Here is a 24537-nt window from a genome sequence, read left to right as displayed (position 1 = left end):
GGCCCTGGGCGCCAGGTCTCAGGCTGCGGTATTTGTAGAAGCTTTTCAGATAGCCATTTGCTTTCTATCAAAGGTATAAAGATCGTGCTGATTGGACAAATGGCCACTACACAAAGCCTCGAGTGTCACTCAGCATTTGTGCTGACATAATGCGCAAGAGCCTGTTCTGCTCCTGCATGTCTGGCAGAGCAGTGTGGGGTTTCTCTAATTTTGTGGAGGTACTGGAATAGTTAAAAATGTAGGTTAAGCATCAGTCTTCAGGGACTTAGCTTGTGTTTTCTTCTTTCTGCTTGCTGGTTGACTTAAACAAGTAGAAGCGATTGATTTTTGGAATTCTGTGGGAGATTTTCAGTGCCCTACGAGTGGGGTATATGTTGTATGTGTACCCAGAGAGTGAAGCTACTAAGATGAACTGGCTCAGTCTCCTTTGTCAGTGGTCATCATCCATTTCTGCCCACCCTGGTATCTTGTGTTAATGTCATGACTCAGGAGTATCATAGCAAGAAAATAATTGATTGAGAAAGAACAAAACTAGAGACAAATTTAGAATTTAAAGTGTATTAATTGTAGAAATAATAATGATTTCTCCCTCTAACTTCCACAAGCAATAATAAATTATGTGGATGTGGTTGCCCGTTCATTACTAACACCATGAAACAGTATTTTCCTTTAGCATCTGCTGTAATGCTTCTAATTTATTCATAGCCAGAACGGCTGTCCACTAACATGATTTCAACACTCTGCAGTGAACTGGAATCCCTGTTTTAAAAGGATGGTACAGTACACAGCTTGTGATAAAAGCAAATTATTCACTGTTGTACATAGTGAAATTCTCCTGTTTCTCTCCTACCTGCAGAGAACGTCAGATCTTCTTGGAGCATAGTACAGCATATCTTTCACTGTAGGGTGACCACTTACCTCGGTGTAGTATTGAAAGATCTCCCCCCTTTCAGGTTCTCTTGCATTTCTGTGCAAACTAGAGTAGTGGCTAACACAATCTCAGGGGTCTAACCTTGGATTTCAATCCCGTTTTCATATCTCCCACCATTTTTGTACTTAATATTGCATCCATATCAAATTACTCATCCTTCAGATGTATCACCCTTCCTAACCCCACCCCAACCCCTTTGTCCATACATCCTCCTGTACTTGGGAAGCACCACTCACCTAGGCTTTCTTGTGTCTTATTTCTTTCGTAATGTGTTTGATTCACCTACTCTGTGAAGCTCTGGCTCATTCTCTCTAGGGACAAGTAAGTCACTGATTTGCTCAGTTCTTGCTAGCTCTGTGTTGTAGTTTCCTTCCGCCCATAGAGCAAACGCTGGGAGGACAACTGCTGACATAAAGCAAGTGACTGCAACCAAGAAACAAAATAAAGGAAGGAGAACAACTCAATTAAATGCTAAGACCGCTAGAGCAGGTTGTGGGACAGAGAAAATGTAGGCATACATAGTCTGTAAGAGTCTGCTCTGTGAAGAGTGTACCTTAAGAGTGGCTTGCTTTGGACAAATTCTCAACATGGTCTTGTTGCACTTCTGTTTCTCTACTTTATGTTGTGTAGGGTTTGGTGGTCCCTGCCATTTCATACACTTGCCAACATTCTATACCAGGAGAGAGGACCAAGATAGACAGGTCTACCAGCCGATGCTGTCAGAATCTAATCCACTTCACAGAAAAATATGGCCCATGTATAAGAACATCAGGCTGGTGATAGTCACAGCTAAAGCTAGTCAGATACAAAGATTTGCTTATTAACAGTTCCATTAAGAACTGATTCTCCAGGTTACTTGAAAGCCACTTATTTTTAGATACACTCATTTATTATCTTAGCAACTCAAAGAAAGCGTCTCTAAGGACAACAAAGAACACTGGGCTGAAGCACAGATTATTTTTAAAGTTTTAAAAAGAAAGAGCAGCCTTCAGCTTGATGATTTAGTCTCAAGCATTTGGGGAAATGAATCCTAGACTGCTGAATTTATTACTTGCGATTAAACAATAGAGGCTGCTAATTATCAATTCAATAGGTTTTGTTAACTAGCCCATTTAGAGTCAGAAAATAGAGATTAAAAATATAAAGCAGGCAGAAAAATTTGTATCAATGGACTTATAGTGGTAGTAATGTAATAAAAGATAGTTTAATATGCGATGTGATATTGGAGTGGGTGTTTACTGTACATTTGTGCCAGTGGGTGTGGAAAGAGTTTCCTTTACCATGGAAATAAAGTGGCTTTGGTTTTGCTTTGTTTGTATTCTTTCATTTTGTCTTTTATATAACCAGGAAATGTCTTGGAATTTGTTCTTTACAAAGCGCAGCATGCTTGAGAAAATGGTGACTGGAAGACTCCCGGCATTTTGCTGAAAGCATAGAAAACTTGCTATTCCTATGTCGTGGTTGGTAAGCTGCAGCTCAAGGGACAGTCACTGCTTACTGAGCTGACTGCCTGGGGCAAGAGCTACATTGCTCACTTAGCTGTGACCCTTAAATGGGGAGCTGTCACTGAAGGGGGAATGTCACACCAAGAGAATGTCGGTATCATGGTAGCACACACCACCCTTTCATCCTGCACAGGATGCTAAGGACACCTGTGAGGTTGGCTTTGCCCATGTTTATGACATGGCCAGGATACAATCCCACAGACCGTAGCACTGAACTGGTGAAATGTGAGAAACAGCGTGCATGAGAAGGTGTTTTTCTCCAAAGTGGTACCCTCATATGAGACATGCCCCTGCCTTGACACAGAAGGTACCCTCATATGAGACACGCCCCTGCCTTGACACAGGAGAACGGTACATCCTTATTGCTCAGGTTCTGTTCTGTATCACCAAAGATACAGAACAGAACCTGGGCAATGGGTCTAATTAATTACTCTTTGGTTATACCATTAAAAAATACATTTGTTTATTTGTTTGCTTGTTTATATGTGTGAGTGGGTGTGCATGCCACTGTGTTTGGGTGGGGCGGGGAGCGGAACCAGGCAATCCCTTCCAACCTGTGGTTCTGGAACTCAGGTTGTCAAGCATGGCAGCAAGCTCACTCACCAACTGACTCATTCCACCAGCCCTGACTGGGAGTCTATATTCTTCATCAAATCTCTACTAAAAACACAAGCTTATCTATTTATTTATGCCTTCAGCCTTATAGAAGGGCAGAAGTCCCCTATGCCATCTAAAACTTATATAAATAGAACTATAATTTTACATTGTTAATTTGTTGTTTGTTAGAGGGTCCTCAGAGAGTGAATTGAAAATAGATAGAAGGAAAAGATAATTTTCCTCTCCCAAATTTGTTGGCTTACAAAAGCTTTCCTGGAGGTCTTCCTGAGTTGATGTGCAAAAAGGTGAATGGAGATGATCAGAGAATGAGTAATAAGCAAACTGTTTTTGAAATTTACCAAGTTATAAAGGCATGGAATGGTTTGGTATGTGATGTCAAAACAAGAACTGGGAAGTAGAAGTCTATGGATGAAGGGATGGAGGAAGGAGAGCATAGTGTAGATGTGTTATAATGAGAATTCATCAGATTTGGGTGACCAAAGGATCATGCATTCATTGTGGAGGGTTTACAATGAGAAACTAGGTTAACAAAGAAGGAAATACAAGGTTAGGAGAGTATAGGGACCACCAGATGAGCAATGATAGAGATTATAAATGGGTGATATGAATGGATCTGAATAAGGGGTGGCAAGATTGTAAAGTTTACATAGTTAAATGTGGCGGACTGCTGACACATGTCTGTGGGCTATGGCAAGTGCGAGGGTTTGGAGGCTGATCAAGGAATGTAGAAAAATATGACATGACAACATTGTGTAGGAAGATTTATTAAATACTTGGGTAGGATTGTTTGAAAGAGGAAGTCCCTCACAATAGACTCTACAACCATAACCACCTGGCCAGAAGCAGAAGAGCTCAAGGAAATTCCAAGTGATGGGAAAAGGAAGCCCACATGTGTTATTGTAGTTGTCTAGAAACAAGGTTGGGGGTCTGAGGGTCAGAGAGCTCTGAAAAGCCTATGATATTCACTGTTGTCTTATTCATGGCTAGCAGATATCACAGGATGTTTTGTCATGCATGCAAAGAAAGCCATGGATATGTCAGAGTTTCTGTTTGTTTCTGGCTGGTAGGCTTTCGGCTAGTAGTATCAGCCAGCATCACAAAAGAAAACCAAATAGAAGCCAATAAACAAGAACCACCTTGCCTTCTTGGCACAGCATGTGTGTTTTGGATGCCTACTCTAGGCCTGGCGTGGTGATGAGGACCTAACATGCCAGTTCCAAAGGAAGCTTTCATCATGGTTTATGGAGATGCTGCCTGCTCCTTCTCATATGTTTCTTGGGGGCATTTAGGTGGAAATTTCTTTCTATTTATATCTACAAACTTTAGCATCTCCAGAACTAGAGAGGTACACTTACTTTTTACCTAAAATACCAGGCTTCTTGGTTTAGATACCTAGCCTGATATTTAACCAAAGTAGATGCTTCGTCCTTTTCAGATGTTTTGATCCATGCATCCTCTGTAAGCCCTTTATCTCTCTTCCTGCTGTTTTCCTTTTGACATTCCCTACAGGGCTCCCATGCCCTCACTTGTGGTTCCATTTTCTCATTCCTTTTCTGCCTTAATTTTAATAGATACAATTCCACAATGCTTCCCTATAGTTGTCCAACTGTTCTATCTCTGCTCTGCTTTTGTAGGCATTTAAAGATTGTACTTTAAATTCTCATTTTCTAAGGACTCTTGATATCATCTGAGCATTTCCTGAGAGGAAATACTCTAAGACCTAAATGGCTGATTCTCTTAATTGAGAGACAATTCTTTTTCAAAGAGAATCATGCTGAATCTCTAAGTTAATGAATGCACTGTAGGGGTCAGAAATAAGACTGATATTTTTCAACTTTTCAGCAAAGATAACACTGGCTTTCGGCTCCTTTAAGATTGAAGAGCTCTCATACCAACTCAGTTAACTGGATGAGGACAGATTCCCTATGGATTGATTTTGTTCTCTAGTATAATGGGTCTCTGGGCTGAGTGCTTGAGTCTCTCCTGTTTAATGTACGCAATTTCCAATTCTCAAATTTCATCTTAAGCAGGCAATTTGGCTCCTCAGAATCAGGAGGCAAAGAAAGAAGGACTAGTGATAGTCCACAGACATGACAGTTATAAACACACCTCTGAAAACATCATGAACATAAAAAGGACTTACTTTGAAAATATTGCCTCAGTTCCTAGTTAAGAACTTACAGGAATACAGTTGAAAGATATATAGAAACAATATAGATATTCAAAATTCTGTGTCTGGGTAGAGATGAAATAGTTGTGTATTGAAGAAAATAGATTCTTTCTAGGTAGATAAAACTCATGTAGTCCTGAAGACCACCCAATACTGGTTTTGAAGATGTGCTTGCAGATTTCACGGGCAAAGGCTTTCATTGCAATTCACATGTTCTGCCATGAGGAGGTGGTATAGAGTAATAGAAAGATTGAATTGAAAGTAGACCAAACTGTGTCCATTCCAAAAGCCTTTTACGGTTTTTCTTTGGCTTAAAGTGTATGTGCATGTGCTGAGGGAAGACAGGAAGTGGGGCACAGAAAAGTTTTTGTTTAGGCATTTGGAGGGGATCCCAGGACCTGTTCAAGTAGGCAAGAGCTCTACTAAGGAGCTACATCCTCAGCCTGTGAAAAAGCTTTGTGGTTCGTATTCCTTACCTCTTGCCTTGGTAGCAAGTGAGGCATCTTTCACATGCAGTTCTACTGGAAGTTTCTCTCAATGCCTCATCCTACCCTTCTATTATTCTGCACTCTGTGTGCTCATAAGTTTTCCTGGTGCTTCTAAACTGTCTTCTGTGGTAGAATTCCTGTACCCAATCTTATTTCTGTGCTTCATGATTTCCTAGTGTTTCTTTCACTTACTTGTTTCCTTAAAACAAAAAGCTCAAACTTGTTCTTTTGGGTTATATCTTACATAGTGACATTTTTATTAATTGAATGTCTCTGCAAGCTTTAGAATCAACTCCATGTTACTAGAAGCAGGTTGAGTAGGAGTATAGTTTGGAGATCTTTTCAGGCTCCAACACATACTTAATGTCTTACATATCAAAACTATTTTCATAATAACACTAAGAGAAATAACATTGATAATTTTCTTTGTAATGATCTTTGTAGGGAGAATAAAAGAAACCTTGAGTTTAATTGCTGGTGCCTGAGTATGGCTCAAGACAGGGGTACCACACCACTAGTGATGGCAGCAAACTCCATCCATTCCAAAAGCCTTTTACGGTTTTTCTGCTTGAAAAGAAACCCAAGTGTGCTTAAGACTATATTCTTCATGAGCACAACTATGAACATTCCTGAACATTCCTTCTTTGGAGTAAATACCATTGTGTGGCAAAGAAAATACAGAAGTTGCCGATCAACATTTAGTGGTTGTCATAAGAAAAATCCTTGTTGTGATAGTTTGAATAGTTTGTGAACTCAAAATATTGCCTTTTCCCTGCATAAATACTAGTGTTTTATTTGAAATAACAACTGACAGACTATGAATTTGGGGATTCAAAAGTTCAAAAAACCAAAATGATTTAGAAATATTGGAAACATTTGTGTGCTCAGAACATAGCATAGAGAACAGTAGTTAGAGAAAATGAGGCCCTTGTGGAAAAGTTCTTATACAAATAAATATGGATTTTCTTTTCACTTGGCTACCTCAGGGAAGGGCCAAGGCATCCTATCAGGGATGGGGGCGGTGCTCAGTGATAAATGTCTTGCCTGGCAAAGGAATGCAGACATATGTCATGTGCAAGGCCCTGCTTTGGGGAGATATTTTTCTAAGTCCATTCCTGAGCTTGTCTCTAGGAGAGTGCAGCCATCTATAATGTTTTGCTAGTGATAAAATTTGAGCTATTAAATTCATTTGAGGGGAGCTTTGATTTGCCACGAGCATGAACTTGAAAGTTCTACAGCGCCTGGAAAGGACATTGGCAATGGCAGTCTTCAGTTTGGATCCTTGGACACTCCATAGCGAAGCTTGTCAACAGTCGGGAGAGTTTGCAAAATTCAATATTCTCCATTTATTGAATTTTCCCAAAATAACTATTATATGACATTAGAAAATCACACATGGCTAAAGGTGCACTCAAAGTGCAAGTCTGTGGACTTGACTGTAACAGAAAGAAGTTCAGTGCACACAATGTTCGTGGGTCGGTGTGCTCTATATGCACATTGCAGCTCCCTTCAAGGAACTGTGCTAGATGTTGACTTTTAGCATAAAATCAGGGAAAGCCCACAATTACCTGAAGAGGCTACTTGAGTTCTTTCTCAGACTGCATATCTATGGGATATGCTTCTTCATATACTTCAACTAAAATACCACGTCACAGCAGACTGCACAGAAGTAGCTAGGAGAATCTACCTGATTTCTACTTAAGATATCTGAAAAGCATAAAAACATTCCACTCTTTTTAATATTTTTGTCTTAGAAGACAACATTTTTAAAATAAAAATGTTACATTTATTGTTCTAAAATTATTAAGCATATTTCTATTTTATTAGCTTTAGTATTTAACATGGTTCATGTTAATAGATATGATCCAAATAAACAAAAGCTGTTAAGATACTTGATATTTTATAAGACAATTTTTATAAGGAGGGTATTAAACAGGTACATTAAACAAAATATTTGAGAGCTTTTCTTGTACAGTGTCACGAGGCCTGGATCATGAAACAAATGTCTTTAGTATTTTCAGTCTACTGGTTGGGTGTAGAAATCTAGGAAATGAGCTAGAATGGTAGCTCAGTTGATAAAGAACTTTCCCTGGGGACCTGAGATCAATTTTCTGAATCTGCACTGAGAAACACCACAAGCACTCAAAGGCTAGGCATAGTAACGTGTGCTTGTAATCCCAGAGATCAAGTGGGACAGACAGACAGACAGACAGACAGACAGACAGACAGATCCGGGGCTCCCTGGCTAACCAGCCTAGCATACTTGATGAATTCCAGGCTGGTGGATAGACCCAGTCTCTGAAAAGAGGTGGGTAGTACTTCCTCTGGCCTCCATATACACACACTCAGTTTTGGAAAGCATTCTGGGGATTTAGCCCCATGGAGTACTTGCGTCACATATGCAAGGCTATGAGATACTTGTTCAGTGCTACAACTACTCCCAAAAGATTAAATACCCTTTGTAAACCTTCTATAGCCCACTCTTAATGGAGATATCTGTTTGCCTTCTATTGTTTTATTGTGAGATGTAGCTATGAAGATGAGTGAATGTTTGTGGTTGGTATCGTCTCTTGTTTTCCCATCTGAGTAGACTGAGCTGTGTACTTCATGGGAAGCCAGGCAGGTGCAGTAAGCCTGTCAATGCTCAGATTTCTTACACATACCCTGTGGCAGATGGAAAGTCCAATACCTGATAGTGAAGAGCTGAGGAGAGCAACTGTTTTCAGGCAGGAAATGATAACTTAAGGCTCTGTGTTTTGTCAATGCATCTGGCCTCAGCTAAGCATGACTTAAAACTTATAGAATTCCAACCTTAAGCTTAAAAATACATTCTCGTATGCCAGCGTTAGAAATGGAATCTCCAGCTGCTGCCAACCTAGACAGCCAAAGGAAATAGAGATTCTGTATTGTTCAGAAGCACAGCCTTGGGAGGGGCTGTTACTGGGCAGCTGTGTAAACTGAGCTAATCCTGTGGCTTCTGCTGCAGACTCTTGGTTCTAAGTGGGAATGGACCATAAGGACATGGGAACGTAAAGGTGTTGGGTCATATTCCTGCACGCTGAAGGTGTGCATTTCCCTGTGGGTATGGATGGGTATAAGAACGGTGCAGGTGATGGTAGGGGAGGTGGGGAGTCATGACCTTGACTGTGCTTTCCTTGGGCTTTATCTTTTTAACTTTCTCATTTCCTCTTTCCCTCTTCTCCCATTCTGTCTTCTGATGAAACTCACACTCCTTGGGGGCAAATGGGTGGTAGCCTAGTAGGATCATGTCTGCCTGGGATTATTACATGATTCCTGTGTTCACAGAGGAATTGATTAAGTCACTGCATTTAATGCATTTAACTTTTTTTTTAATATTTTTATTACATATTTTCCTCAATTACATTTCCAATACTATCCCAAAAGTCCCCCATAGCGCCCCCCACTTCCCTACCCACCCATTCCCATTCTTTTGGCCCTGGCATTCCCCTATATTGGGGCATATAAAGTTTGCAAGTCCAATGGGCCTCTCTTTCCATTGATGGCCGACTAGGCCATCTTTCGATACATATGGAGCTAGAGACAAGAGGTCCAGGGTTCTGGTTAGTACATCATGTTGTTCCAACAATAGGGTTGCAGATCCCTTTAGCTCCTTGGGTACTTTCTCTAGCTTCTCCATTGGGAGCCCTGTGATACATCCAATAGCTGACTGTGAACATCCACTCCTGTGTTTGCTAGGCCCCGTCATCGTCTCACAAGAGACAGCTATATTTGGGTCCTTTCAGCAAAATCTTGCTAGTGTATGCAATGGTGTCAGCGTTTAGAAGCTGATTATGGGACGGATCCCTGGATACAGCAGTCTCTAAATGGTCCATCCTTTCATCACAGCTACGAACTTTGTCTCTGTAACTCCTTCCCTGGGTGTTTTGTTCCCAATTCTAAGAAGGTGCACAGTGTCCACACTTTGGTCTTCATTCTTCTTGAGTTTCATGCGTTTATCAAATTGTATCTTATATCTTGGGTATCCTAAGTTTTGGGCTAATATCCACTTATCAATGAATATATATTGTGTGAGTTCTTTTGTGATTGTGTTACTTCACTCAAGATGATGCCCTCCAGGTCCATCCATTTGGCTAGGAATTTCATAAATTCATTCTTTTTAATAGCTGAGTAGTACTCCATTGTGTAAATGTACCATAATTTCTGTATCCATTCCTCTGTTGAGGGACATCTGGGTTCTTTCCAGCTTCTGGCTATTATAAATAGGGCTGCTATGAACATAGTGGAGCATGTGTCCTTTTTACCGGTTGGGACATCTTCTGGATATATGCCCAGGAGAGGTATTGCTGGATCCTCCGGTAGTACTATGTCCAATTTTCTGAGGAACCGCCAGACTGATTTCCAGAGTGGTTGTACAAGCTTGCAATCCCACCAACAATGGAGGAGTGTTCCTCTTTCTCCACATCCTCGCCAGCATCTGCTGTCACCTGAATTTTTGATCTTAGCCATTCTGACTGGTGTGAGGTGGAATCTCAGGGTTGTTTTGATTTGCATTTCCCTGATGATTAAGGATGTTGAACATTTTTTCAGGTGCTTCTCTGCCATTCGGTATTCCTCAGGTGAGAATTCTTTGTTCAGTTCTGAGCCCCATTTTTTAATGGGGTTATTTGACTTTCTGGAGTCCACCTTCTTGAGTTCTTTATATATATTGGATATTAGTCCCTTATCTGATTTAGGATAGGTGAAGATCCTTTCCCAATCTGTTGGTGGTTTTTTTGTCTTATTGATGGTGTCTTTAGCCTTGCAGAAGCTTTGTAGTTTCATGAGGTCCCACTTGTCAATTCTCGATCTTACAGCACAAGCCATTACTGTTCTATTCAGGAATTTTTCCCCTGTGCCCATATCTTCAAGGCTTTTCCCCACTTTCTCCTCTATAAGTTTCAGTGTCTCTGGTTTTATGTGAAGTTCCTTGATCCACTTAGACTTGACCTTAGTACAAGGAGATAGGAATGGATCGATTCGCATTCTTCTACATGTTAACAACCAGTTGTGTCAGCACCATTTGTTGAAAATGCTGTCTTTCTTCCACTGGATGCTTTTAGCTCCCTTGTCGAAGATCAAGTGACCATAGGTGTGTGGGTTCATTTCTGGGTCTTCAATTCTATTCCATTGGTCTATTTGTCTGTCACTATACCAGTACCATGCAGTTTTTATCACAATTGCTCTGTAGTAGAGCTTTAGGTCCGGCATGGTGATTCCACCAGAGGTTCTTTTATCCTTGAGAAGAGTTTTTGCTATCCTAGGTTTTTTGTTATTCCAGATGAATTTGCAGATTGCACTTTCTAATTCGTTGAAGAATTGATTTGGAATTTTGATGGGGATTGCATTGAATCTGTAGATTGCTTTTGGCAAGATAGCCATTTTTACAATGTTGATCCTGCCAATCCATGAGCATGGGAGATCTTTCCATCTTCTGAGATCTTCTATAATTTCTTTCTTCAGAGACTTGAAGTTTTTATTATACAGATCTTTCACTTCCTTAGTTAGAGTCACGCCAAGATATTTTATATTATTTGTGACTATTGAGAAGGATGTTGTTTCCCTAATTTCTTTCTCAGCCTGTTTATTCTTTGTGTAGAGAAAGGCCATTGATTTGTTTGAGTTAATTTTATATCCAGCTACTTCACCGAAGCTGTTTATCAGGCTTAGGAGTTCTCTGGTGGAATTTTTAGGGTCACTTATATATACTATCATATCATCTGCAAAAAGTGATATTTTGACTTCATCTTTTCCAATTTGTATCCCTTTGATCTCCTTTTGTTGTCGAATTGCTCTGGCTAGGACTTCAAGTACAATGTTGAATAGGTATGGAGAAAGTGGACAGCCTTGTCTAGTCCCTGATTTTAGAGGGATTGCTTCAAGCTTCTCACCATTTACTTTGATGTTGGCTACTGGTTTGCTGTAGATTGCTTTTATCATGTTTAGGTATGGGCCTTGAATTCCTGATCTTTCCAAGACTTTTATCATGAATGGGTGTTGGATCTTGTCAAATGCTTTTTCCGCATCTAAGGAGATGACCAAGTGGTTTTTCTCTTTGAGTTTGTTTATATACTGGATTACGTTGATGGATTTCCGTATATTGAACCATCCCTGCATCCCTGGGATGAAACCTACTTGGTCAGGATGGATGATTGTTTTGATGTGTTCTTGGATTCGGTTAGCAAGAACTTTATTGAGGATTTTTGCATCAATATTCATAAGGGATATTGGTCTGAAGTTTTCTATCTTTGTTGGGTCTTTTTGTGGTTTAGGTATCAGAGTAATTGTGGCTTCATAGAATGAGTTGGGTAGAGTACCTTCTGTTTCTATTTTGTGGAATAGTTTGTGAAGAACTGGGATTAGATCTTCTTTGAAGGTCTGATAGAACTCTGCACTAAACCCATCTGGTCCTGGGCTTTTTTTAGTTGGGAGACTATTAATGACTGCTTCTATTTCTTTGGGGGATATAGGGCTGTTTAGATCATTAACCTGATCTTGATTCAGCTTTGGTACCTGGTATCTGTCTAGGAACTTGTCCATTTCATCCAGGTTCTCCAGTTTTGTTGAGTATAGCCTTTGGTAGAAGGATCTGATGGTGTTTTGGATGTCTTCAGGATCTGTTGTTATGTCTCCTTTTTCATTTCTGATTTTGTTAATTAGGATGCTTTCCCTGTGCCCTCTAGTGAGTCTGGCTAAGGGTTTATCTATCTTGTTGATTTTCTCAAAGAACCAGCTCCTTGATTGGTTGATTCTTTGAATAGTTTTTCTTGTTTCCACTTGGTTGATTTCACCCCTGAGTTTGATTATTTCCTGCCGTCTACTCCTCTTGGGTGAATTTGCTTCCTTTTGTTCTAGTGCTTTTAGGTGTGTTGTCAAGCTGCTAATGTGTGCTCTCTCTAGTTTCCTTTTGGAGGCACTCAGAGCTATGAGTTTTCCTCTTAAAAATGCTTTCATTGCGTCCCATAAGTTTGGGTATGTTGTGGCTTCATTTTCATTGAACTCTAAAAAGTCCTTAATTTCTTTCTTTATTCCTTCCTTGACCAAGGTATCATTGAGAAGAGTGTTGTTCAGTTTCCACGTGAAGGTTGGCTTTCTATTATTTATTTTGTTATTGAAGATCAGCCTTAGTCCATGGTGATCTGATAGGATGCATGGGACAATTTCAATATTTTTATATCTGTTGAGGCCTGTTTTGTGACCAATTATGTGGTCAATTTTGGAGAAGGTACCATGAGGTGCTGAGAAGAAGGTATATCCTTTTGTTTTAGGATAGAATGTTCTGTAGATATCTGCCAGATCCATTTGATTCATAATTTCTGTTAGTTTCACTGTGTCCCTGTTTAGTTTCTGTTTCCATGATCTGTCCATTGGTGAAAGTGGTGTGTTGAAGTCTCCCACTATTATTGTATGAGGTGCAATGTGTGCTTTGAGCTTTACTAAAGTTTCTTTAATGAATGTGGCTGCCTTTGTATTTGGAGCATAGATATTCAGGATTGATAGTTCCTCTTGGAGGATTTTACCTTTGATGAGTATGAAGTGTCCCTCCCTGTCTTTTTTAATGACTTTGGGTTGGAAGTCAATCTTATCAGATATTAGAATGGCTACTCCAGCTTGTTTCTTCATGCCATTTGCTTGGAAAATTGTTTTCCAGCCTTTCATTCTGAGGTAGTGTCTATCCTTTTCTCTGAGATGAGTTTCCTGTAAGCATCAAAATTTTGGGTCTTGTTTGTGTAGCCAGTTTGTTAGTCTATGTCTTTTTATCGGGGAGTTGAGTCCATTGATATTAAGAGATATTAAGGAAAAGTAATTGTTGTTTCCTGTTATTTTTGATGTTAAAGTTGGCATTTTGTTCTTGTGGCTGTCTTCTTTTAGGTTTGTTGAGGGATTACCTTCTTGTTGTTTCTAGGGCGTGGTTCCTGTCCTTGTATTGGTTTTTTTCTGTTATTATCCTTTGAAGGGCTGGATTCGTGGAGAGATAATGTGTGAATTTGGTTTTGTCGTGGAATACTTTGGTTTCTCCATCTATGTTAATTGAGAGTTTGGCTGGGTATAGTAGCCTGGGCTGGAATTTGTGTTCTTTTAGTGTCTGTATAACATCCGTCCAGGATCTTCTGGCTTTCATAGTCTCTGGTGAAAAGTCTGGTGTAATTCTGATAGGCTTGCCTTTATATGTTACTTGGCCTTTTTCTCTTACTGCTTTTAGTATTCTATCTTTATTTAGAGCATTTGTTGCTCTGATTATTATGTGTCGGGAGGTATTTCTTTTCTGGTCCAGTCTATTTGGAGTTCTGTAGGCTTCTTGTATGTTCATGGGCATCTCTTTCTTTAGATTTGGGAAGTTTTCTTCTATAATTTTGTTGAAGATGTTTGCTGGTCCTTTGAGTTGAAAATCTTCATTCTCATCCACTCCTATTATCCGTAGGTTTGGTCTTCTCATTGCGTCCTGTATTTCTTGGATGTTTTGAGTTAGGATCTTTTTGCATTTTCCATTTTCCTTGATTGTTGTGCCGATGTTCTCTATGGAATCTTCTGCACCTGAGATTCTCTCTTCCATCTCTTGTATTCTGTTGCTGATGCTCGTATCTATGGTTCCAGATTTCTTTCCTAGGGTTTCTATCTCCAGTGTTGCCTCATTTTGGGTTTTCTTTATTGTGTCTACTTCCCTTTTTAGGTCTAGTATGGTTTTGTTCATTTCCATCATCTGTTTGGATGTGTTTTCCTGTTTTTCTGTAAGGACTTCTACCTGTTTGATTATGTTATCGTGTTTTTCTTTAAGGATTTGTAACTCTTTAGCAGTGTTCTCCTGCAATTCTTTAAGGGATTTTTGTGCTTTCTCTTTATTGTCTTCTGCCTGTTTAGCAGTGTTCTCCTGCATTTCTTTAAGTGTGTTATTAAAGTCCTTCTTGAAGTTCTCTATCATCATCAGGAGATATGCTTTTAAATCCGTGTCTAGCTTTTCCGGTGTGTTGGGGTGCCCTGGACTGGGCGAAGTGGGGGTGCTGGGTTCTGATGATGGTGAGTGGTCTTGGTTTCTGTTAGTAAGATTATTACGTTTACCTTTCGCCATCTGGTAATCTCTGGGGTTAGTTGTTATCGTTGTCACTGTTTAAAGATTGGAGCAGAAGCTGTGTTCCACTCACCAGCAGTCTCTAAATCCTGCGGCGGGGGTCGTGGGTAGCTGACGGTACCCCGGTGCTGGTCCAGCCGGAAGAGGCCTGTGGTCCTACACAGGCCGTTTTTCTGCTTCCCTAACTAATGCAGTCTCTGGTCCCGCGTGCAATTGGATTGGAGCAGAAGCTGTGTTCCACTCTCCAGAAGTCTTAAGATCCTGTGGTGGGTGTTGTGGGTAGCTGGTGAGTGTCAGCCGACCCTGCGCCCCAGCTGCCCCGGTGCTTTTCTGACTGGAAGAGGGTTGTGGCCCTATGTAGGCCGGATTTCTCTCTCCCCAACCAGAGCAGTCTCAGGTCCCGCGTGATTGGACTGGAGCAGAAGCTGTGTTCCACTCACCAGCAGTCCCAAAATCCTGCGGTGGGGGTCGTGGGTAGCTGGCGGGTGTCAGGCAACCCTGCGCTCCCGCTACCCCGGTGCTGATCCGGCCGGATGTGGCCTGTGGCCCTACTCAGGCCGGTTTCTGCTTCCCTAACTAATGCAGTCTCAGGTCCCGCGCAATTGGATTGGAGCAGAAGCTGTGCTCCACTCACCAGAAGTCTTAAGATCCTGTGGCGGGTGTTGTGGGTAGCTGGCGAGTGTCAGCAGACCCTGCGCCCCAGCTGCCCCGGTGCTTTTCTCGCATTTAACTTTTAAAATAGAGTTTTCTTGGTGTCACACCTCTCACCAACTCTTTTGCTTTCCTTCATTTGTAAACTCTGGTAGGTGGAGGTCTTTCTGTCCTGCTCTCCCCTCTCTAACGGCCTTAGACTTTCAAGAACATGGATTGATGTTCTTGGCTCTTGGCTTCTGATAGTAAATCAGTAGAGTGCTATGCCTGTAAGGTGTATAGCTATTCTTTGATTGGCAGAGATTGTTGGAATCTCTGAGTGATGAAGTAGAGTGGATCTGGGGATAAGAGCTAGGATTCACATGAAAACCAATACTCCTAATAATTGATAAAAATAGAAGTAAAAAGAATCAGATGTCTTAGCTTGAGGGACTGTCGCTGTGATCAAACACCACCACCAAAGTAACTGGGAGTAGGCAGTCTACTTGGCTTACACTTCCCAGCATCACTTCTCATCATCAGAGGAATTTAGGGCAGGAACCTGGAGGCAGAAGCTGATGCAGTGGCCATGGAGGGGTGCTGCTTACTGGCTTGCTTCTCATGATTTGCTCACCCTGCTTTCTTACAGGACCCAGGACCACCAGCCTAGGGATGACACCACCCACCACATGGGCTGGGCTCTCCCCCACCAATAGCTAATTTTAAAATTTCCCTGGCAAGTTTGCCCACTGCCCAATCTTGTGGAGGCATTTTCTTAATTGAGGTTCTGTCCTCTCAAATAGCTTTAGCTTGTGTCAAGTTGACCTAAACTATCCAGGACAGGGGTGGAGGTGCAGGAGTGTTGGCAGAAGAGAAACTCCTGTGAGTGTTTAATATCTGCCAGGCACTGTGATGAGATCTTTCCTTACGTTGGTGCATTAATTGAAGTCAAAAGCATGACTGTTTGCCTTAACCATAAACAAACAGAAGCCAAAGTGATCAAACCTGGGTTTGTAACACCAATGAGTAGAACTGAGGTCATATATGTGTATGTGTATATGTATGTGTCTATGTACATATATAATTATCATGATAGTTAACATGAGGCAGGAGCTCAAAGATGGACCAGGGAACAAAACAGACATCAGAGACAGTTGGAATCGGACTGATTGGTGATTGGTGTTTGGAATCCACACCATATAGAGTAGATAATTTGTAGTAGTCAGTAGATAATAATAGTAGTCAGTGTCACTAGATAGAGGAAGAAACGGGAAAGGTGAGGTGAGCCTGTGCTCCATTACATTGAAACTGGAAGGTTTGGGGGTGCGCGATGAGATGTGGGAGGCTGAGGAATTGTGGGAAGGGTGAGTTTGGCAATGGACACCAGGGAAAGGAGCGCAGCAAGAGAGACCCTGGGGTGAAATGAGAAGAGAGAATGGAACTCTGCTATGGCGAGCAGAGCAGGCACGGGGGTGGCGTACATCGACCGATCCTAGAATGGATGGAATTGAATATAATTCAGCTGCACTTGGCCTGAAGCCCAGTAGAGGAAAGCCATGAATTGGATAATGAATGAGAGGATATGCTATGATTAGACAGGGAAAAGCCCGTCCTCCGAGATGTGTATGATCTGTCTTCCCGACGGATTGCCATCCGTAAGTGGGAAAGACAAGCTTTTCAAGTGTGTGAAGTGAGCATTAGTTAGCATGGGTGACTCTGTTTTCTAGACTGAGTGTCAGAATCACCATGGGACTTTGTTTGTTTTTTGTTTTGTTTTGTTTGTTTGTTTTTTGAGACAAGCATGGGACTTTTTAACTCACTTACCTCAAGTTTTGTGTCCCAACCTACCCCCAGATGCTCTGTTTGATGTGCGGGGAGATACCGAGGGTGGGGCTGGCAAGGCCCCTCAGAAATCCTGTGGAGGTTAGTGCTGACATTGCGTTTAAGTCACTGTGTAAGGAAGGCACTGCACTAGGCCTGAAAGCCCATTCATTTCCCAAACCCTTTATGAGGCACTCTATTGAGGTTTCTTATGCCCCTGGGGGTGATGCTAAGTGTCTAGCTTGGAACCGATCCAAACAATCAATACCCAGTCAAGCCCTCTAGAGTTGAGTCCTTGACAGTGGCTCTGCTACACATAAACAGACGAGCTTTACACTTGTGTCCTTAATCCACTTTCTTTTTTAGGCTCTTTGGTGCTTTTTGGGTTGTCCTAATAGTCTTAGCTCTATGGCTTACAATACCATCATTAGTAATTAGTGCCATCAGACATAGCTGTCTGCCTGCCTGCTCTGGGCTGCTTCCTTATCCTTGTACCTTGCTCAAAAGACAAGCTAACTCTTCTTGTGGTTGCGCTTTGCAGCTATGGTGGCCTGCATATGACTGAACCTGTCTGCAGTCAGTTATGGATTAGGAATGAGCTTCTGGGTGCCCTATCCCTCCACATTGAGTTGTTGCTTACTCATGGATTCTAGAGGAGACACAGCCAGTGTCTTCAGCTGTATGTGGACTGGTGAGCCCATCAGATACAGTGGACAATGACAAACTCTTGGTCACACAGACAACACTGGTTAAAGTCAGTGGGTCATAATACAAAGCAAAAAGGCTTGGAGGTAAGCAATTTGTCAGGAGGAGGAAGACTTGCTGACATAGGATGGGGGAGAAAGAAGGGAAAATGGCAGATGAGAATAATTAGAATGTATTACGTATGTATAAACATGTATGTATATGTGTGTGTGTCTGTGTCTGTGTCTGTGTGTGTCTGTGTGTATGTCTGTGTGTGTGTCTGTGTGTGTGTGCATTGTGTATATACAAGGAATTACTAAAGAAGAAAATTAATTAAAATATGTAACAACCAATATAGGTTAATTTTGGAATGTGATTTGTTCCAGATGACTGGAATATGTAACTAAAATGGGGCCAGGCGATTTTGACCAGGAAGCACATAGGAAATAGTTGGGGAGAGAGAGGGAACAAGGAAAACTGGATGCTCCACAAGTTTCCCCTGTCTGCTTTGAGCTGAGGACAGCATGACTATTGCTCAAACCGTGATTTTCATATTTAAGGATGATACTTTGGCCACCGAAACCTTTCAGCCTCATCAATTCCAATAGATTAGTCTCTACTAGCGACGAGCATGGGAGCTCCTCAGACGGCTTTTGTAAGTAACACCACATCATTTCCCCTGCACACATCTCACACCTCGGGGCTGAACAGTGTGAGCCACCAGTATTTTCTTGATAGACTTTTGTTCATTCTGTCACTTTTGAAACAAAGAAAGGAAAGAGTAAGATCAAAACACATAACCGTTTAGATCCATGGTCCACCACACCAGGTAAAGCTACCACATCGGGTAGAGCTCTTGTGAACAGGCTCCTTGAGCAGGTACTTCCTTGCTACACAACTCCTCAGGTTATTTACATGCCCATGGATTTGGGGTTCAGATTTTAAGTCCTCTGCAGGTGAAGGGCTTCAAGCTTTATTCCAGACCCTCAGCCCCTGGGCTCCCTTTTGATATTTTGATGTGTCAGCTGTGTAGCTGTGATTTCTGTCCATTGACGCCCAAATGTCAGTGTGCTCAAAGGTTGCTGGTTGATGAACACAGATTAAACTTTTCTGACTGCCATTTTGCTTTTGGTCCTCTCCTTCCATTCTTTTTGGTCTTCTCCCTCCATTATCTGAGCCATCTTCTTTGCTCTCTCAAAGCTAAATTGTTGTAGAATATTTCTCTTTTCCTTCCATATCCCTCAGTACCCCCTTGAAGGACTCCATCCTCTGGCTATGCAAGACACAATCTCAATGCCTGACCTGAATTCCACTTCCTTCCCAGTGCAGGTGCAGAAGAATCGGAGCGATGCTGGCACAGTCTCCCGGCAGCTTGCCTAATTTCTAGTGTCTGCTCCTATTGTCATACAGGCAGGGACAAGTATAGGGTTGAGCAACTTCCAATTTTACTTTGTCCCCTTCCCTTTCAGAAAGCTGCTGTGATTGGCTGTCTCCCACTTCTATCAAATAGAAGTCTTTTTTTTTTCTTTCCCTGATACTCTCAGGCTTCGCCTCTGTGCACATACACACTTCAACTGAAGTTTATAACTCTTTGTCTGGATTCCTCACTTCTCTTGGACGCACCCGCCAGGCTTCTCATCTTTCTGCATCTCCATCGTTCCACATTCTGATCTTCCCATCATTTGTGAGTTCCTGATACTGTAGGGTATCCAGTTCATGGTCTGATAACTCCACTGTGCTCACTGTGGTCGATTCTCCCAGATCTTTGCTATGTATTCATTTATTTTGATGGGCACTTTTTTGAGGTTAAACTTCAGGGTTTGGATGCGTGTTGTGGATCATAGTACATGAAAGCTTGAATTTAGTTTCCACACCATGCAGTGGCTGGACAGCCTACATTTCAGTGGGTTCCTCCTTCCTTGTTTCCAGAATGGAAGTGTATGATCACTAGTTACTAATAACAGTGTTCTCCAAATTTCTTGTATTGGAAAATGCTTTGGCCCCATTATCATAAACACTGCCATGATATCATTAAGGTTAAGCCTCAGGGCTGGATAGATAGCTTAGCAGTGAGAATATTTGCTGTTCTCACAGAAGACCCAGGTTCGAGTCCCAGTACCCACATGGCTCACAACTACCTGAAATTCTAGATCCAGAGAATCCAATATCCTCTTTTAACCTCTCTGCAGACTCAATGAATGCATGTGGTACACATACATTCATGCAGGCAAAGCAATAATATGCATAAAATAAGTGTTTTTTTAAAGTGATAAATAAAATTATACCTCATTTGAATGAATTTTCCTCAGAATTCAACCCAGGGTTAGCTCCTATTTCTTGTGTACATCACCACCCTTTACTCTGAGTGAGGTCAGTACCAAAATAAGAATATTGCACTCAGTATGCAAATGAATGTTTATAGAAATCGTGTTATTTGGGAGATGAAATTAAGTGTGACAGATTGGGAGGAGTTTAGAGAAAGAAAAAGATTAGCATGTAGGGTCTTCGGCAGCTGTCTTCTGAGAGGCATGTAATGGTAGGCAAAATGGAATTTCCCTAAGCTCTGTGGAGGACTGTTTATCCAGTCCATAGAAATCTGAGCGGGGGCACACTCTAGGGTTCCTGACAGCCTATTTTCTTTGTGCAGTGTGGAGATGAATTGCTCCATTAGCATCTAAACTCAAAGCCATCATGAGACTCCCCCGCCCTTCTCTTCTTTTGTTTATCTGTGAAGAAACTTGTACAGAAAACTCCTTGCGTCCCTGAAAGTCAGTTGATATTCTTTTTCAAGCCAGATGACAACAGCGAATTTTTTTAGTCACTTTATGGATACATAATAGGAAAAGAATCACACTATGCTATAGCAAAGCTAAGTTCCTGTTGCTGCTTCTTCACCACAGGCTAACTAATACAACCTATTATTGTCCCAGAGTCACATTTGTGAACTGCATTTCCTTTTGAGTGATTTTTGTAATGATAATACAAATAGGATTACTTAGATAGTCTCTTACTTCCTTTCTCTCCTTTTCTCCAAGGAAGCAAACATGTCTGACAAGAGCGACCTAAAGGCTGAGCTGGAGCGCAAAAAGCAGCGCTTAGCACAGATAAGAGAGGAGAAGAAGCGGAAGGAAGAGGAGAGGAAGAAGAAAGAGGTGAGGCTGGAATTGGGTTGCTGTGGGCTAAAAGGATCCCTGGGACCTGAGGGACGGGTTACATGGATGGAGAGAATCCCCTTTGAGAATTCTCATGACATTTGAATAAAATGTGTGAGCGTTATCTACACACGCTGAAGAAGAAGGGCATTTCTATTGGGTAAGTGCTGTCAGGCATTACCTAAGCAGTGGATACTGTGTGACTCAAAAGTTCCAAGCCCATGTTCACTCCAGATTTGAATAGAACTCTGGAAGCGGTTTGTGGTCCCTCTTCCGGTAGCCGTTCTTTAACCGTCCCGGGATTTGTTCTCCCAGCCTTACATTGGGAGCAATGATACGTTTACTTTATGGAACTTCTAAGATTAGGAGGCCCTTCTCTCTGCTGCCTGGAACCTAGTAATAGTTTATACTTGTGTTAGTTTTAAGGGAAAAAAAAAATCTTCCTATGAACTAATTTCCATGTACTTATTTTGTAAGAAACTACCAGTACAGTTATTTTAGAAGACAAAATAGAGAACAGTGCCAGTGGATTTCAGTTTATTCCAACACATTGTGCATTTCCCCTGATAAAAATCCTTGGGTCAGGTAAGTGGGTTACAGTAGGAAGGTGGGTGGATAGCGTAGAATAGTGTCAGCTGCTATGGTATTAGGGGGTTTTAGAGACCTTCTGCTGTGGTCCTTCTTCATGTCACCAAACAGCAAGGACCCAGAGGCAGGACAGCTTTTCTCCTGGTAAACTCAGAGGTCGAAGACTCTTGACCCCAAATTCAAAGCATGTCTGTCATATGTCGTCGTCTCCCATCTCAATCCAGGAAGTGATTTATTCTTTTATTCTCCAATTTGCTGTGACAGTTTAGAAATGATGCATTTGATGAACAAAAACCAGAGGGCAAAGATATTTGTCAATAGTTTTCTAAAAAGAAATCTTTGTACAGTATGATATCCCTGCATTAAGGGAAACTGGACCTTCTCCCCACACAGGAATTTTTAAAAAGTGCACATTGGTGCCTCATGATCTAAGTAGATGCTGCTTCATTCTACAAGTTTAAGAGAGTGAAATAGCAGATTTACAATGTTTATTATTTTCCAACCAAGAAAGACGGAATTGCAGTTACAGCTTAGCCTTCTGGCTTCTCCCACCTTTCCGTGCCTTACACTGTGACTGATGCGGTAGCGTGTTTGTCCTTGATAGTCTGCATAATGGTTTTCTCGGCAAGATCTTTGCTGTTATGTATGCAGGCTGTGGGTGAAACAGAGGTGAGAGCTGACATGGATGGCTATTCATTTGTATGGGAAGCCCCAAAAAGCATTAGGTAATTATGTTTCCCTTCTCTCAAACGTCAACAGTTACTGTATCTTCAAAGCACCTGCTATTCCTTGCTAATAATGGGTTTCCTTTTAAACTGACATTCTAACATCCAAATTGAATTTCATGGAATTACTATGAAGGATGATGTGATATAAGAAATCTGGTTCCAAATTAGGCTGTCTGTTCCATCTTTTTTTTTTTTTTTTAATACATTTTGGGAGAATCGTGGGCCAACAGCAGTTCAAGGCTAGCTTGCTTTTATTTATTTATTTATTTATTTATTTATTTATTTATTGTTATTATTGGTATACCAAGCAGTTTTGCAAAGTAAAGGTCTCACCTCCTGCACAGCAAAGATTGCTCCTGGAGCCTGGGAGGCAGGCAGTGCTCCTGGCCTCCATTTGCCTCTAGCATCGGAGCTACAGAAGATCTTACTCTCTTCATTCCTTAACTGGCAGGGCAGTTCAAAGACACAAGGGCAATTCAGAGTCCTTCACTCTGATCTTCACTACCATTCAGGAGGTTCAAATCAGCACTCAATTTTGGGTTGCCCTAGCCATATTGTATTTAAAGCATGCCTTGGTTTGAAATATCCCCTCTGCACCACCTCTCATCCCTCAGGAAGCTCTTTCTTTTGTATCATTTAAACATCTGTTTTTTTTTTTTTTAATCCAACTCTTTGTCTATTTGGTGAGTGACTAGGTTGGGACATGTGTGTGCTACAGTAAATGTATGAAGTTCCTTCACTCCTTCACTCCTTCCACCACGTGGGTCCCAATGATTGAACTTGAAGATAATCAGGCTACTTATAGATGGGCTTATTTGGGACTTACATTCCAGAGAGATAAGAAATCATCACCACCCTGGCAGGTGGGGAAGGACCAGAGCAATAGGAAAAGTGATAGCTTTCAGGCTCCTAGCTCAAGCAAGAAACAGAGAGCGTGACCTTGGTTAGTGAAGGCTTTTGAAACCTCAGAGACACACTTCCTCCAGGAAAACCATACCCTTATGCCTCCTCAGACAGTGTCATCAACTTGGGGGCAAGTATTCAAGCCTGACTCTATGGGTGACATCTCATTAAAACCACTATCCCTGGGCAGCCATCCCACCAGTCCCTCTTTAAATATCCTGTGTAGACAGTCTGGCTCCATTTGCTTTGAGCAGCCAGTGTCATCAGACAGATGGTTTTAAGCCTGCTTACGTACAGGGGCTTTTGCATTGTATGCCACTCAGAAAATTGGTTCTGCCCTTTACAGAATGACTGTTAGTGTAGGCCTCTGTGAGCTTGACTTTTGACAGAGTTCTGTGTAGATTCCAAAAGATAATAGAGAGAAATGAGTTAGTGAATCCTAATAACCCTTCTGACTCATTGTTGTGACCAAGTACCTGGCAAAGGCCACTTAAGGAAGAAGGGATTGTTTAGTTCAGTTTAAGTGATAAAGGCAGAGACTGCGCCACCTAGGGATCCATCCCTTCTGCAGACACCAAACCCAAACACTCTTGCTGATGCCAAGAAGCACTTGCTGTTCCCGGAGAAGTTCTACCAGCACCTGGCCAATACGGACTCAGATACTCACAGCCAACCATCCGACTGAACCTGGGGACCCCAATGGAAGAGCTAGGGGAAGGACTGAAGGAGCTGGAGGCAACTGCAACCCTATAGGAAGAACAATATCAACTAACTGAACCACCCGGAGCTCCCAGGGACTGAACCACCAACGAAAGATTACACATGGAGGGACCCATGGCTTGAGCTGCATATGCAGTAAAGGGTGGCCTTACCTGACATCAGTGGGAAGAGAGGCCCTTAGTTCTGTGAAGGTTTGATGCCCCAGGATAAGGGGATGCTAGAGCAGTGAGGCGGGAGTAGGTGAGTGGGTGGAGGAGCACCCTCATAGAGGTGAAGAGGAGGGGATAGAGGGGAATGGAATGGGGGTTTGTGGAGGGGTAACCAGAAAGGGGGATATTACTTGAAATGTAAATGAATAAAATGATTAACAAAAAATACAATAAAATATAGACACTTTTTTAAAAAGGGGGATAAAGCCTTTTCAGGTGATAAAGACATCGTAGCAAATGCTACTTTAGTTTTGTCGACAAGAGCATGAGACATCTCGTCACATACCCTTAGGGACATTCCTGTG

At 41.7% G+C, this 24537-nt stretch overlaps 1 protein-coding gene across 12 annotated transcripts in view; it reads left to right on the top strand.

The window, feature by feature from the left end:
• Dync1i1 (dynein cytoplasmic 1 intermediate chain 1) overlaps positions 1-24537 on the top strand; it is a 311790-nt gene that overhangs the window by 16164 nt on the left and 271089 nt on the right. For all 12 annotated transcript variants that reach the window (XM_021164407.3, XM_029478836.2, XM_021164410.3 and 9 more), the window contains exon 2: positions 20968-21084. In XM_021164407.3, the coding sequence (XP_021020066.1) occupies positions 20977-21084 (108 nt within the window). In that variant the 5' untranslated portion in view covers positions 20968-20976. The remainder of the gene's footprint in view (positions 1-20967; positions 21085-24537) is intronic.

The sequence above is a fragment of the Mus caroli genome, unplaced genomic scaffold (genome assembly GCF_978045245.1).
Source record: "Mus caroli unplaced genomic scaffold, Mus_caroli_1 scaffold_7, whole genome shotgun sequence".
NCBI classification, from domain to species: Eukaryota; Metazoa; Chordata; class Mammalia; order Rodentia; family Muridae; genus Mus; species Mus caroli.
This window is presented reverse-complemented; position numbering and strand designations above follow the sequence as displayed.